The sequence below is a fragment of the Cydia pomonella genome, unplaced genomic scaffold, assembly GCF_033807575.1.
Source record: "Cydia pomonella isolate Wapato2018A unplaced genomic scaffold, ilCydPomo1 PGA_scaffold_146, whole genome shotgun sequence".
NCBI lineage: Eukaryota > Metazoa > Arthropoda > Insecta > Lepidoptera > Tortricidae > Cydia > Cydia pomonella.
Window position 1 is genome coordinate 406,747 of NW_026907789.1, and position 16,131 is coordinate 422,877.

Here is a 16,131-nt window from a genome sequence, read left to right on the forward strand (position 1 = left end):
ACCTAATGTAATTAGGTATTTCTATCTGTTATCGATACGCGTGCATATAATCCCTACTAATATTATAAATGCGATAGTATATCTGTATATACTATCGCATTTATAATATTAGTAATTAGGTATTTCTATCTGTTATCGATACGCGTGCATATAATCCCTACTAATATTATAAATACGATAGTATATCTGCATATACTATCGCATTTATAATATTAGTAATTAGGTATATCTATCTGTTATCGATACGCGTGCATATAATCCCTACTAATATTATAAATGCAAAAGTATATCTGTATATACTATCGCATTTATAATATTAGTAATTAGGTATTTCTATTATAACGTGGTGTCTGGAGTAATGAGTATCATCATCATTATCATCAGGTACCAATAGGTGTATATTAAGTAACTATTTATAGTTCGTGTCATTCACTATGACGCGCAGATTTGTCAAATCTAACCTTTAAAAACATGCCAATACGAGTCAAGGCATACGTCATTGTGAATGACATGATCTATAGTCGGTAGTTAGTCTTATCAAACTCATAACCACCATTTGTTGCCTCCGTAATTCCTTGGTAGTCAACAGGAAAATAAACATAACAATTGGGTACTTGACACAAGTTGAATATTATAACAAAATTCAGTTAAATGGATAGAAAATGAGTCATACATTATAAAAAATAGGAATTTAAAAAATTATATTGAGATTATAAAAAAATACAAGGCTCCGAAATCTCAATAAAAACATTTTTTTTGTCTTTCAAAAATAGAAAAGAAAATGGTACCATTCGATTTCTTACATTTTATTGAAAAATAAATTGAACTATACACATAAACGCAATATTTCAGGGTCAAAATGGCAATTTCCTTGATCTTCCATACATTTAGGACAGACTTATATGATGTGACGTCACATCACCTTATCATTTTGTTAGAGGCGTTTCAATCGTCGAGTGCGGGCGTCAGACTTTAATTCTAATTTCTGATCTTGTGTTGCTTTGTGTTGCTTAAATGCCATGAGTCCTATATAGACATTTGATCCTCATGAAAATCAAGATCATTTGACATTATTTACAAAAAACAGTCAAGTAGCCAATTACTTTAATACAACAGCTAAACAATAATGTTTAATCCGTCTTTAGGACAGTTAAATCAATATCTATTTAATATCCAGTTATTTATAAAATAAGGCGTGACACTGTAGGCTCCATGAGTTGGTTATATTTTCTGTTTTTGTTTTCGGGAGTTGTAGTCAATGAAGATATACAAATGACCAAAAGCAACAGTAAAAGCAATTTATCCAAAAGGACTGAGAGTTTCTATAGCAGGTATGTAGTTTTTATTTATTTATTACATGGAAACCAACATAATGGTAGGATGCATAAATGACAAAAAGCCAATGACAGGTCCTCACCAGTAGTGACAAAATAAGATAGAGCAGAGCCCAACTGGGGAAGTACCTCCACCTTACAGAAAACAGCAGCCAAATAACACTATGAGTAGGGACTCAGTGTTGTGTTCCTGCCGGTGAGTAAGGTTGCCAGAGCTCAACGAGGGGGGGTTTAGGGTCGGCAACGCGCATGTAACTCCTCTGGAGTTGCAGGCGTACATAGGGTACGGAGACTGCTTACCATCAGGCGGGCCGTATGCTTGCTTGCCACCGACGTAGTATAAAAAAAAAGATATGTTCACACTTACTACATAGTAATAACTAATGGTTACAATAATAAAATAAACTTAACTAGAACTTAATTACTATAACAAGTACCCCTAGTGTAAATTTAATCGACATCATAACGTGACGAACGCGTTTGCGTTAAGTCTCATTTTGTATAGGGTTTTGAGTTTCCAAAACGTCCCGCTTATTGGCGCGCTCTTTCTAAATCCAATACAAAATGAGACTAAACGCAAACGCGTACGTCACGTTTCGCTGTCGAAAATATTTACACTAGGAGTACAGGTTAGAAATTAAATACGCTTTATAGTTGATATTTTGCTGTTGAAAATGTCCATATTCACATTTTTCGTTATCTTGTTTTCGTTTTTGTTGAAGTTTTTTATCCTGATACTGGTTATAAGCAGTGGATTGTACTCGTATTTATTTGCCATTGTTTTTGCGATTCTTCTCATGAGTGGTTTTTTTGTTTTCGCTCGAGTTTCTTTGACGAATCAGTGCAAATTATAGGTATTTTCTCAACTACAAAAGCAATGCTCTTTTCACCGAAGAACATGCAGGATGGAGAATTAATGAACGTATTCTTTGTGCAAATCACATGGGGTTCTTCAAAAAGCAAGTTCTTTAAAATTTTAGAGGACCCTGAATACTCTGCTATTCTGATGTTGCTTATGTCCTAGCTCGAAAATGACTTATATTTTTCTATTCTTCCAAAACTTCAGCGTAGGATTTAATTCAAATTAGTATTTTTTCAATCTGACTCCACAACACAGGCATAGCCTAGTGTGGCAGTCATAAATTAATGAAATCTTGTAAAAAATTTTGGTAAATGAACTACTTATTATTATTTTTTATATTATTATTCTTTTATAATAAGTATCAGTGGCGGATCGTTCAAAGAACTCGATTCCCACCGGCTTGTCTAATTTCAGCCCGTTGAGTACTTTCACGATCGGTTCATGGAGAAAAGGAAAGCAAAATTAGCTCCGGGTTCCCTATGAATATTTGTGACGCGCCGCCACTGATAAGTATATAAGTACTCTATAATATACAATACTAGTTTTCGTCTATAAAACCTAATCCACCTATAATCTTTAAGGTGACAGTCCATTTCCAACTGCAGCTGCACTACCGTTGCGACATAACTGGTGCGACATTACTGCAGCGGCCGGGAATTAAAGACCCGAGTTTGCAATATACGACTCAATAACTAATCAAGTTGAATTTTTTATATCGTAAAAAATCAGTTTAAGAAAATATAGGTTCACTAGCGACCAAGAAAGAATCACTCTATCGATATATTAATATCACATGAAAATATGTTCAGTATTTTTTGAGTTTATCGCGAACATACAGACATACAGACTTTTTAAATAAATTGTAGTGATTTCGACGATCGACGATGAGGCGAGACGATAGCTACTCCGTAAAACTGTGCTGAACATTAGCACGCAGCGATCAAGGGGCAGAGGCAGACGGCCCGCCACTTGGTGGTACACTGTCGAAAGAGACGTAAAAACTCAGGTTTTCCTCAGGGGCTACTGTATGGGGTTCTTCAAAAAAGGAGTGTACAGATTTTTAAAGGGTCAGCAACGCGCATGTAATGCCTCTGGTGTTGCAGGCGTCCATAGGCTACGGTGACTGCTTACCATCAGGCAGGCCGTATGCTTGTTTGCCACTGTCATGGTATTAAAAAAAAAACTCAGAATATCCCATTGTTGAGAACCCAGGACAGACCGGCATGGCGCAAACGCACAAGAAGGCCCGACCCCAAATGAAGTTGGGATTAAAAAAATAAATAAATAATAAAAATAATTTATTTCAGGTATATCAGGCACCCATAAGACACATTACAAAAAATACTTAAAATAGATTAAATAACAAATTTAGCAGCTACAAACATAATAAATGATTACAAAAATACATTAAATTAATTAATTATTAGCGGCACTAGGTAGAAATCATCACTTGGTTTGGCCAGTGATGATTTCTACCCAGTGTTTTGTCATGGGGCAGTTCAAGCGCTCAGCGAACATGCTCAGGATGGTGTTGGAGCTGCCGCGTACTCTGTTCAGCAGTGACGCTACTCTCTTCCTTCTGACGGCGTGAAAGCCATCAGTGCGCGCCTCTGCGAACATAGCCGACGCACTGGAACGTCGCTTAGGAACGTGGATTAAGGGCAGGAAGTAGTGATTTAGAGGATCGTGACTTTTAAAATAAATTTACCAAAAAGAAGTACCTAATATCAGGCGACTCCCAACTTTTGAAATCCAGCTTAGTTAGTTGTGGGTATATTCTGTACATTTCGCCTGCGATCAAATAATGGTCAGTACCCCTAGTGTAAATTTATTCGATAGCGAAACGTCACGTACCTACGCGTTTGCGTCAAGTCTCAATTTGTATGGGATTTTGATTTTCTTAAACGTCCCGCTTGACGCGCTGTTTTTAAATAAGTATACTATACAAAATGAGACTTAACGCAAATGCGTACATCACGTGACGCTATCGAATAAATTTATACTAGCGGTTCTGAACGAAATACGAAATTTAAAATTAAAGAGGGAAGTATACCACGTGATCGTTCATACAAAAAGAGAAAACGTTTTTCCACCTCTAAATATTTTCCATTCTCCATGATTTTTTGTACGTTATTGACAAAATGAAAAACTAGGTTTATTAGGTCTTCTTTTTTTCAAAAGTTGCATTTGGAAAAAATAATTAAAAAAAGCGAAACATAAACCTACAATATATTCTGTTAAGATTTAGTTAGTGGAAAACGTTTTCTCCCGAAATGGAATTTCATAGAAAAAATACCGTTATTTCGTTAGGATCGCAAAGATATTCTTTCCCCTTAAATACGACTTCTTGTCAACTAAAGAAATCTTCGTTTTTATCAGTTCTACATCTCCATCGGCCTTCGTGTAACGACTAACGACTAACGACGAACGGGTAACGACTTTGAAGACACCGCAGCCAAAACTTGGAAGAACCGCTCTAACAAACCTGAAGCTGACTTCTGGGAGGCCAAGAAACTTTGGTTACCCACGTGGACTAGTCCTGAACTGAGAGTGGATTATATTAGAGTGTATGCCCTGTGAATATTTCTGTTCAAAGTTCTGGAAATAAAGTTCAAATAAAGTACGGAATAGTAATTATTTTGTTATTTTTAAGTCGCTAATGTTCGATTCCCACCAAACGGGCGGAGTCGGCGCGCATTTCTCATTTGTATGGCAACAAACCTGTCGGCTCCTCGCGGACGCCGACGGCTCCGGACGGACTCCATGGCTTCCACCATATATAATGTATACGTACATTGAAAATGCGCTCCGCCCGACTCCAGCCGGTCGGTGGGAATCGTACATAAGGGTCAAGTCCAGGCCGGTTGACAATACAATACAATACAATACAATAAAATACAATACAATACAATACTCTTAATTGCACACCTCACATAGTTTACATTAACATATTCACGTAGAGTCCGTTTAATCTAATTTTGCACCGATTTTAATAGAACAAAGTGAGTGAGTGCCATTAACGAATAAAGGTCATATTTTCATACAAATTTGACATTCACACACGTAACACTGTCATCGCAATTGCCATGCAGGGTTAGCGTGGTCAAACTAGACATAACGAACTATATACTGAAAAAATGTGGCTTTCAATTAGAGAAAGGTCCTTATGCTTCATCTGCGATAAGGACCTTTCTATCAGAATTTCAGATGGAAACGTCCTTATTGCACTTGAAGCATTTAAGCTTATAAGGACTATTCTGTGATGGAAAGCCACATATAATCGAATGAAATATTAAAACCAGATGTATGTTACGTGTACGATTACGTGGAATAATAGTGAAAAAAAAACAATATAAACAGTAGGTATGACATCGACAAAAAACCCCAACTATTAAACGGTCATTCTCAAATTATATGACTGCGGTCTGTCTTAACTCAACTCCGTCAAACTTTTCATATATTTAGTATGATTCGATGGAGTTTAGACGCCGGCACAAATCTGGAGTATGACCCAAATAGTCAATTAGGTATTCCGCGGATCTCAAACCTATAGAATTGGTTACTAACACACGAACAAGACTTTTTTTCAAAACCATGCCTTCTATTCGATTACTGAATATTTATCATTACAAAATATTTTAATTGAAGCAAATTGTAAATAAATTTTTAATATTATTAATCGTATTTACTTCGTATAGTAAATTCATAGTGTATAGAATATTGTGAAATACTGACTTACCATGTAATGATCATGTTACATTATGGTTAATAAATAAACTAAACTAAACTAAACTAAACTAAACTAAACTAAGACTAATAAATAAAAACTTGTTCTCTTTGAGACAGCTCCGTTCAAGAAAAACTATTATCAAGAAATTTGTAAATATGTACATAAGTGTGACAGGGAGGCAACACGTCAAACGTGGTTCGCGGTAGGCCTTCTGTTTTCATGTCCCAAAAATACTAAAATGATACGGAAAACTTACTATGAAATAATTGGTACATAAGCAACCTTAGTACCAATTTTGTACAAAATTTACATAAAACTAAAAGTTGTCGAAAAGCTTGAATGGAGACTTTTGTTGTCTCTATATTGTTCGCAGTTGAGCCATACTTTGGCTCAAATATTAATGATGCTTACGTATTTGACGTAATCAATTAAATCATCAGAAAACTCGTTTTTTGCCATAAGTGAACCATCTTTATTAACATAGCCACTCATTTGGGAAGATCCGGTAACAATACAAACACAGAACCAGTCATACGAAATAAGACTTTAAACTTTACTGCATAAGGCATAAATTTCTATGCTGATGAGGAATAGTTTACAAAGAATGATGTCTAGCTTGTGGTCAGTTTGTCATTAGCTGTAGATGCGTATGGTCATCATTTATAGTACCATAGTTAACTGGCAATACGTAAACCTTATTTGTAACAGCATAAGGTTCATTTATGATCAATTTCGAGTGTTAAATTGCTGTATCCTATAAAACATTAATATTATTCTTATAAATATGACCTACTAGTGACATTCTCGGGGAATAAAACATAATATTTGATTGTAATAGAAATTTAAATAAACATACAATGTTTTTATTGTATTTGTGTGTTTGCGTGAGTGTGGTGGTGTGTTATGAAGTACCTCCGGCTAAATTGGAAGCGATTTATCCTAAAGGATTGAGGGTGTCTGTCCCTGGTAAGTTCTTTCTTACCAATTTTGGTTAAAATAACAATAAAGTACTCAAACCAAGGATCACCGTTTTCCTGCGATCTTCTTCAGTTGATATTGCTAGAGGCATTCTTCTTTATAAATGATTAAGGTAAGGTGGGGTAAATCTATCACCGGGGCGAGACAAACACTTGTATGGAATCCTCATACTATTTGACTTGCCACGAGCAAAATAAACTATGTCCGTCTTATCCCACCTTACCTTACAAGCAAATTATATAATACAGAAGAGAGAGAGTAGAGAAGTAGACAATGAGTAGAACAAATTAGATGATATAACGATGGGTGAAACAAACGACAAAATCACTACAAAAATATTATCTATTCCACAGATAACTCTGAGAGCTCAGACTTAGACTAAAACCCGCCGAACGACACATATTAAAACAACCAGATTATTTTCAGATGATAATGAATATGAAAGTGCTTTCATATTGGTCCCATGGAAATGGAAAATGAGTATCGTAATCACTTTTTTATTCCGGATAATGATCCCTATAAATCCTATAATCTAACCAGAGTAGTAGTTAAATAAACTGTTACATATTGCGTAAATATTTCTTAATATATAATTATCGTTAAGTTATAGTATAGTAAATAATTACTTAATCTATAATTATAGTAGATGCATTACTTAATTTATCTACTCTATTTATTTAGTACATCTATCTAGATGTACTCATAAATCATTGGATTATACCATTAAGTTTCTAGCCTGTGTTAACGAAGTACACTCACGTCTGAAAATATCGATACGAACAAAGTCCTAAAAATATTAGTCCTATCTAATCTAATCTAATCTAATCTATATATTAAGATGTACACATATTATTGGCACTTTGCCGTCCGTATCTTTATTTTCAGACGTGACCGTACCACAGGTTACGAAAGCCGGGATAGAAAGAATATGTTAGTACGTAAATTAGCATAGGTATCTGTAGCTTTACCACGACTTCCTTAGGAGTGTCAAACATCTCGCTCGCACTAATATGCGAGTACGAGCAAGATGCATAGAAAGTAAGTTAATACGCACACGCTAGCGAATATGTCAGTGTCAAACTGGTGGTACCCGTACAGGATCTCTGACCTTCATCTTTGACATCTACAAATTCTTGAAAATAATCTCGACAATACAAGATCATTAACTGCCAATCATTTAATAAGATAATTAGATGCGTTTGATTTTGAACTTTCTACAATATAAAATAAAGACTGTATAATCTACATTTGTATACATGATATGACGCATGGGTATTTTTTTATAAACAATTTAAAACAGGAAAAATTAATTAATAATTGTTTGAACAGTTTCTTGCGGTAGTCCTCAGTGATGGTCAATAGGTGTGGTATATGACGTCAAAAGTGCTCAGTCGAGCTCACTGTACTTATATTTTTATTTACTCGTATTACTTCAACACAATTATTTAATTCACGACTATTTGGTATACCAACAAATCGTGATTTGTATTATCAAGTATATCATAATAGTTCATTGTTTATCTGAATTTAATTATTTTGCAATTTAATAATACTTAATTTTGTTTCTTCATTAATTGTTAAGAGGAGAAAGCGTCAAGTCCGGTCGGTATCTAGCCAGGCATTAATGTTTTTTTTATGTACTTAGCTTTGTATTTAGTAATAGTAATTTGTTAACTCTTCTCGCCTACATTTTTCAAATTTTCTGCCTTTTCTTACTAAAGAAAATGGCTTCCCAGATTATATTATATTAATAAGCCGTACCATGAGTTGACACTTGACGTTTACATTAACGCTTGCGTTAACTCGATCGCAGTCCATCTCGCTCGCACTGATCTTTTGGTGCAATAATGCCAACTCATGGTAGCCGTGTAGGTCCCTGTCACCATGGTAGACTGTCTTTATGTTTGACTTTGAACATGTACAGTGTGGCTAGCATGATGACGATATCATCTTCCATCTCTATCACTAGGTAAAGATAAGTAGTAGATAAAAAGGTACAATTATTTATTCTCTAGATGATGGCTTCTCCCTCTTCGCCTTCCACGGCAATCTTAACCAAGAAATGAATGGCCTCGAAGGAGGACAATGGTCCAGAGACATCACCAAAGCCGTCAACGGAAGATGGACGTTCAGGGACCGAGAGGCGCAGCTGAAGATCGGGGATAAAATATATTTCTGGACGTATGTGATCAAGAATGGACTGGGCTATAGGCAGGATAATGGGGAGTGGACTGTCACAGGTAAGAGCAATGAAAAGGTATAAGTGTTATACAAGTATTAAACGGTATTTACCACGGACCATCTCTTTTGTGACTTCACGATATTACGACACTTTTAAGTGACATCGTAAAGGAATGAATGCCTAGAAGAATTAAGTTCATCTGTTGTACTTTATTCAAGTTAGGTTTAGTTTAGAGTTGCGGCCCTGCGGAAAAGACGTTTTAGAAAAACGCTTGAAAACCTATAAAAATTTTGCATATTAAACATCGGACAAATAAATTCGGATTTATAATAAGCAGGTAGTGTGTCGGGGTAGTTGTCTTTAAGGTTCAGATGATAATGAATAACAATAAATAAATAAATATTACAGGACATTATTACACAAATTGACTAAGTCGCACAGTAAGCTCAATAAGGCTTGTATTGAGGGTACTTAGACAACGATATATATATAATATATAAATATGTATAAATACTTAAATACATATATTTCTTTTTAGTTTCCTGTTTCCTTTGTTTTGTAGTTTTTAATTTGACGGTAATTTCGAATTTGTTTTTTTTTTTTTGATAATTATTATTGACGTTTTATAATTATATGTTTGCATGCCAAATCATTGACGATCATAATGTAAATTCATATAGATTAACATAAGAATAATTTATACTGTAATTTATCGTTATGAAAATAAATAAATCTAAATCTAAATCATAGAAAACACCCATGACTCAGGAACAAATATCCATGCTCATCACACGAATAAATGCCCTTACCAGGATTTGAACCCGGGATCATCAGCTTCGTAGGCAGGGTCACTACCCACTAGGCCAAACCGGTCGTCAAATGATAATAATTATATTCTAGGAGGCTCTATAAGATAAAACACACCACACGATAGACAATGTCTAAAATTACACCCCTTATTTTGGCTTTGCCGTACCTACCCATGAGTACCTAAGTAAAAAAGCAAAATTTTTATTTTACCCAGAATACGTAGACGAAGCGGGTAACCCCGTCAACAACGAGCCAGAATACATACCATCCGGCTTCCCCTGCGCCATATCTACCACGGAAGTCTCGATGCCTGGCTATGTGTGCAAGGGGCAGCTGCTGTTTGAAGATAACTTTAACTCTGGGATCGCGAAGGGAAATATTTGGACGCCGGAAATTAAGTTCCCTCAAGAGCCCGTGAGTACATAAGTTATGTTGTTATTATATGTATGTCATACCAGCCTCACTTACTTATTACAGCTAATTTGACCTTTGAAATAAACGGTTAAAATCTGTTAAGAATCACAACTTATTCTTGTATCCAATGATTTGCTTATTCATTTGTTTTCTGCTACTTATCCCCAGGATTTTCCGTTCAACGTGTACTTGAGCGACCGCAACCTCCGCGTTCAAGATGGACGGCTGATCATCAAACCTATCCTTCTTGAGTCCAAATATGGAGACGACTTTGTGAGGCAGTCATTGGACTTGTCGACTAGGTAAGTTAGAAGTAAAACTATTAATGGGGTATGCTGGTAAGAACTGATTGTAACGGGAGATCTTGAGAAATACCGTTATAAAAAAGAGACCACCGTCAGGTCCTTACTGAAAATAATAAAAGCCGGATTTAATAATATGGATTGAAAAAAAGTAATTAAATGGTGGTTGTCAGAAGTTCTATTTGAATATTGGAATATTTTTTTTAGTAAATTATGCACGTGTTTCTATAAATAAGTATACCTACTTATCCACGTTATTGTAGGTGTATATATAATGTTTACAGAATTCCCTTGATATCTCCAACTTGGAGACTCAAAGTTTCATGACCTATACATAGACAAAAACGAATTTCCCAAATCGGTTTGAGAAGCAAAACTTTAATAATCAATTGTTTAATTTCAGATGTACCGGCTTACTTGGAACGTCGCTATGTGAGCAAATGGCCTCTGGACCTCAAATCCTGCCGCCCATCATCACAGCCAAGATCACGACTAAGAATAAGTTCAGCTTCAAGTACGGCAGGGTTGAAGTCAGCGCCAAAATGCCACTGGGGGACTGGTTGTATCCAGGTAAGACCTTGAAATGGCTAGTACCAAGTACAATATTAAATTTTGGACTCTCCTCCATACCGTCAGGTGGCAACCAAAACACACTAACTATTAACTATTACCATAAGTCCAGACCTATATTGAATCGTACCATTCCAAAAAAAGTTTTTTTCTTTGGCAATTTTTGAGTTTTGGTTGTCAACCAGTAGGCTGGAAACAAGTAGAGTGAGGGGATTGTTTTTCCTTACACCTGTCACTATATGATGCCACTGTAGTCATATTTTATTGAATTGTAAATGAGCCTTTAAAGGATGATTCACGCTAGACCGGGCCGGAGCCGGGCCGGAGCCGGGCCGGAGCCTCCGGCGCTTCGTTTTTTGGAAAGCACCACGTGATCACCGATCAGTCGTCATAAAAAATTAAGTGGCAGACGCCCGGCCTGGCCCCTTGCCAGTCTAGCGTGAGTTATCATAAGACCTACTAGTAGAATATTTTCTAAATTTTTAACTAATGTTCTGATCCTTGTTTCTAAAGCAAAATTCATTATAGCAAATGTATCGGTATCTGATAACTGGACAGCTGCAGACGGAATGGTATCTTCAAATGTAATTCTGGCCAGGCTTAAAGTGTTCTTTACGAAATAGACACAGTGAAAAATTTTGTTCATTCGCTTGACATGGGAAGCTGATATTTGGAAAAAAACTTAAGAAAACATTGCGTCTGATCATGTCATCTAGCTATTCGAGAGAACTCCTCAAATATTATAATGAAGTCGGTTCTTTTTGTGTTAATAGATATTCTAATTTGTAGAGATCCAGTTGGAGCCCCGGGACAGTGAATACGGCATATGGAAGTATGCTTCGGGTGTTCTTCGCATCGCGTGTCTAAAGGGCAACAAACAGTATTCTAAGCAGCTGTATGGAGGACCTATCATGTGCGATACGGAACCTTACAGGTATGAATATATTCAACTCTAGAAACCTTACATCAAGTTGTTAAGAATACTTAAGATAGTCTAGTACGTTTACAGTAGATGTCGCTAGGCGTCTTAACAACGTTCATTTATAATTAAAATACTTCAATTATTTTTCAGATCAATGCATTTGAAAGAAAAAATTGGGTTTGACAATTGGAATTCAGCTTTTCATAACTACACAATATTATGGAAACCAAGTAAGTACAAATACGTACTCGCACAAAATTAGTGAAATTAGTAATTAGTAGCAATGGTGGTTTAGCGGTAAGAGCGTGAGACTTGCAAACCGGAGGTCGCAGGTCAGTCCCCGGCTCGGAACAATGAGTTTTTCGGAACTTATGTACGAAATATCATTTGATATTTACCAGTCGCTTTTCGTTGAAGGAAAACATTGTGAGGAAACCGGACTAATCCCCAATAAGGCCTAGTTTGCCCTCTGGGTTGGCAGTGGCAGTCGCTTGCATAAACACTCCTGGCTACGCCAATTCATGGGACCCCAGGCTCCCATGAGCCGTGGTATAAAATGACGGGACAACACGAGGAAGATGATGAGTCAGACGTGTATTCTACCTCGAAGTTTTTTTTTCTCTCAATTGTTTTTAGTAGTAGTAGTAGTAATAGTAGTAGTAGTAAAATTAGTAAAACACTTTATTGTATAAAAACAAACATAAAACAGGAAAGAACACACATTATTTGTATAAAGGCGATTTGTACAAATCTCTTCCAGTTAACCTTTGAGCAATCTTTGTTTTGCTAATTGCAGCCGGCATATCTCTCTACGTGGACGGAGAGGAGTACGGAACAGTCGAGCCCAACTTCTATCAGAGCGCTAAGGACAACCATGTCACCGCCGCGTCCAGTTGGCTGAAAGGTTCTGTCATGGCGCCTTTCGATAAGCTGGTAAGTCAAGTACGGAAAAATAAAATGGGGGACTTGGCGGGGGGTAGGGGAGGGACCTGACTCTCCTGTAACCAAGGCTCGGAACCGGTTTGTAAAATACCGGTTTATTTCGTTTTTCCTCCGAACTTTTATAAGAACGCGTACGTTTTAAGAACTTTATTGTAACCTAAAAACCGGTTTATCTGACGATCGATGAACGACGAAACGGCCGGTCGGCTTGGTGGTGTGCCACGTAAACCGACACCGACATGGGAAGAAACCGGTTTGTATTGCTCTAAACCGGTTAATTTTACAAGTTCTCATAAAAACTTTAACTGTTCTCATAAAAACCGGTTTAAACATAACGGTTTTTCGTGCGAAACCGAAATTAAAAGATTTTGCGCCAAGTACATGATAACGGTTTGAAAATTTAACCGGTTTCTGAGCCTTGCCTGTAACCACAGAATTGTATTTACCTACTTACTCCTCTGGCGCAGCGACTCAAAGTGTGTCTTGGTCTCCAACACGACTGCTCGCCACTGATCCCGGTCCTGTGCAGTTTCTCGCCAGTCTTCAACCTGGAGCTGGCGCAGATTCGTGTCCAGTACATCCGCCCATCGATACCTAACAGAACTATATCAATATATAATTTGCCGCAAAGCTTGAAAACTCTTAAATAAATCCCGACTCAGCTTTCTTTAGTATTTTTGACGACCGGTTTAGCCTAGTGGGTAGTGACTCTGCCTACGAAGCTGATGGTCCCGGGTTCAAATCCTGGTAAGGGCATGTATTCGTGTGATGAGCATGGATATTTGTTCCTGAGTCATGGGTGTTTTCTATGTATTTAAGTATTTATAAATATTTATATATTATATATATCGTTGTCTAAGTACCCTCAACACAAGCCTTATTGAGCTTTACTGTGGGACTTAGTCAATTGAAAAACTTTATTTAATCAACAGTTGTCATTATGTGGCTCCAATGCTTATTAAATAAAAAGATACAATCATTAAAATACTTAAGGACAAATCAAGAAATAATATAATATATAATATATATAATAGAATAGATACTTAAGGTCAATTTGTGTAATAATGTCCTATAATATTTATTTATTTATTATTTATTTATTTAGTATGATATCTGTTTTTAATCTATTAAGACAAGTCTTTGTTTCATCATCTTCCTATTGTAAAGTCCAAATTTTAAACATACTGTCTTGTTTATAGTTCTACATATCCCTCGGTCTGAACGTGGGTGGAATACGAGAGTTCCCAGACAGCGACAACAAACCCTGGAAGAATCTTTCCAACAAGGTATGAACCATTTGAAATGTCCTTAGTCAAGGTATGAAATATCAACACGGACAAAATGCCAAAAATATGTACACTCTACTTTAATGTACAGGCAATAAGGTCGTGTACACATGTTTTTGGTACTTTGTCTGTGTCGATATTTAATACATCACACATCACATCGGGACGGAGACGTGGGATTTTCATGTCGCCGCTCGCCGCAGCAGAGCTATAACCGCGCAAATCGAAGTTCGCCAATTGCGGGCATTTCTCTCTGTCACTCTAATTACGTCTTAGTGAAATTAAAAGAGAAAGGTCCCCGCAATTTGCGAAATTCGGTTTTTGCGGTAGGCCTCCTGATCACAATGTCAGTGTGCGATATTCCGTACATCATTGGTAGATGGCGTTAGCTTTGTACTTAGGTCCTATACAGCGGACTGCAACTCGATTGCAATTTGTATGGGAACTATAAGCCAACTGCAACGCCGGCGAGCAGTTCCCATACAAGTTGCAGTTCATCTGTACCGGCTCTTAAATCGCGCAATAAATTTTGTTGTAGTGATTTTTCTAGTTATATTAATCAGTGATCGGGGATTTCTATGCCACACCGCGGGATATCAAGTCGAAATGGTAATATGGATACGCCGCTTGGCCCGCGATAGGAACAAAACTGTTCGAAAAATAAACGCTATTTCGGTGTTGGTAATTCGTTTAGAAAATAAAGGACTGTAAAAATACAGTGTTGGTTATGATTTAAAGAAAAAATATTATTCAAAAAATTATTATAAATATATAATATAATATTATATATGTAGAAGGCAAATGACCAGACGAATTACAATTAAATATGGAATTGAAAAGCTCTCCTCCGTTACATACTTACGTAGAGACAACAAAAAGGCTAAAATAAATTCATCTTTAAAATGATAAATTGTTTTGTAATATTCCAGGCCATGTTGAATTTCTGGAACAGCCGAGACCAGTGGTACTCCACGTGGTACGATGACACCAGCGCACTGCAAGTGGACTACGTGCGGGTTTATGCTTTATAGAAGAAAGAAAAATAAATAGTAGATTATACAAGTAAAAGAAATAGTAGATTATACAACTGAAATAAATAGTAGATTATACAACTAGTATAAATAGTAGATTATACAACTAAAATGTGTGTAGTTGGCCAGACGCGTTGCATGTATACATATACGTGTAAGAGGGCTTCGGTCTCTCTTTACGTTGTTGGCGTTTGGTATCTAAGGCATTGAGGCGATTTTCCTCAAACCATTTGATCTGATTTAAGATTATACAACTGGGGCATAAAGCAACTTTTATTATTTTGCAGGTCGAGGATATATATATGTCCAAGTTGTATTCTCTACTTTTTACTTTGATTGTGAGAACAAAAAAAAAACAATATTTTAGGTTATATTGCCGTATTTGTTTAAGTCTAAAGAAAATCGTACTCAGGCCGGTCGGGGGCGCGAGGCACGCCGGTCGGGAGCACGGCAGTCGGGGGCGTGCGGGAGGGGAATTTTATAGCGCGCGACTTAAATGACAATTTTACGAGTCTGAGAAGTGAAAATGAAATTTTGCCTTCTTTGGCAGTACTTAAGGCAGCTTTACAAAAAATGTCTCCTGAACTACCCGACTATGCATAACAGCCATTATGCATAGTTACTTACCGTTGTCGTCATTTACAATATTAGAGAGACCCCACACTAGCGTCTTTTGAGCGTCGGCGTCTAGTCAGCGCTATAGGAAATGGCGTCGCTGCGCAGTTGCGTTGCGTCGAGCAGCAGCCATAGAGTTGGCTAGACGCCGAC

General features: G+C 36.7%; 1 protein-coding gene across 1 annotated transcript; it reads left to right on the forward strand.

The window, feature by feature from the left end:
* Positions 1–6,259: 6,259 nt before the first annotated feature.
* On the forward strand, positions 6,260–15,831 carry LOC133533274 (beta-1,3-glucan-binding protein 1-like). Its single transcript, XM_061872231.1, has 10 exons — positions 6,260–6,892; positions 8,920–9,144; positions 10,111–10,310; positions 10,479–10,612; positions 11,016–11,182; positions 11,972–12,116; positions 12,255–12,334; positions 12,901–13,037; positions 14,246–14,332; positions 15,262–15,831. Exons 1-10 carry the CDS (start codon positions 6,784–6,786, stop codon positions 15,361–15,363), a joined length of 1,386 nt encoding a protein of 461 aa, XP_061728215.1. The 5' UTR covers positions 6,260–6,783; the 3' UTR covers positions 15,364–15,831.
* Positions 15,832–16,131: the final 300 nt, after the last annotated feature.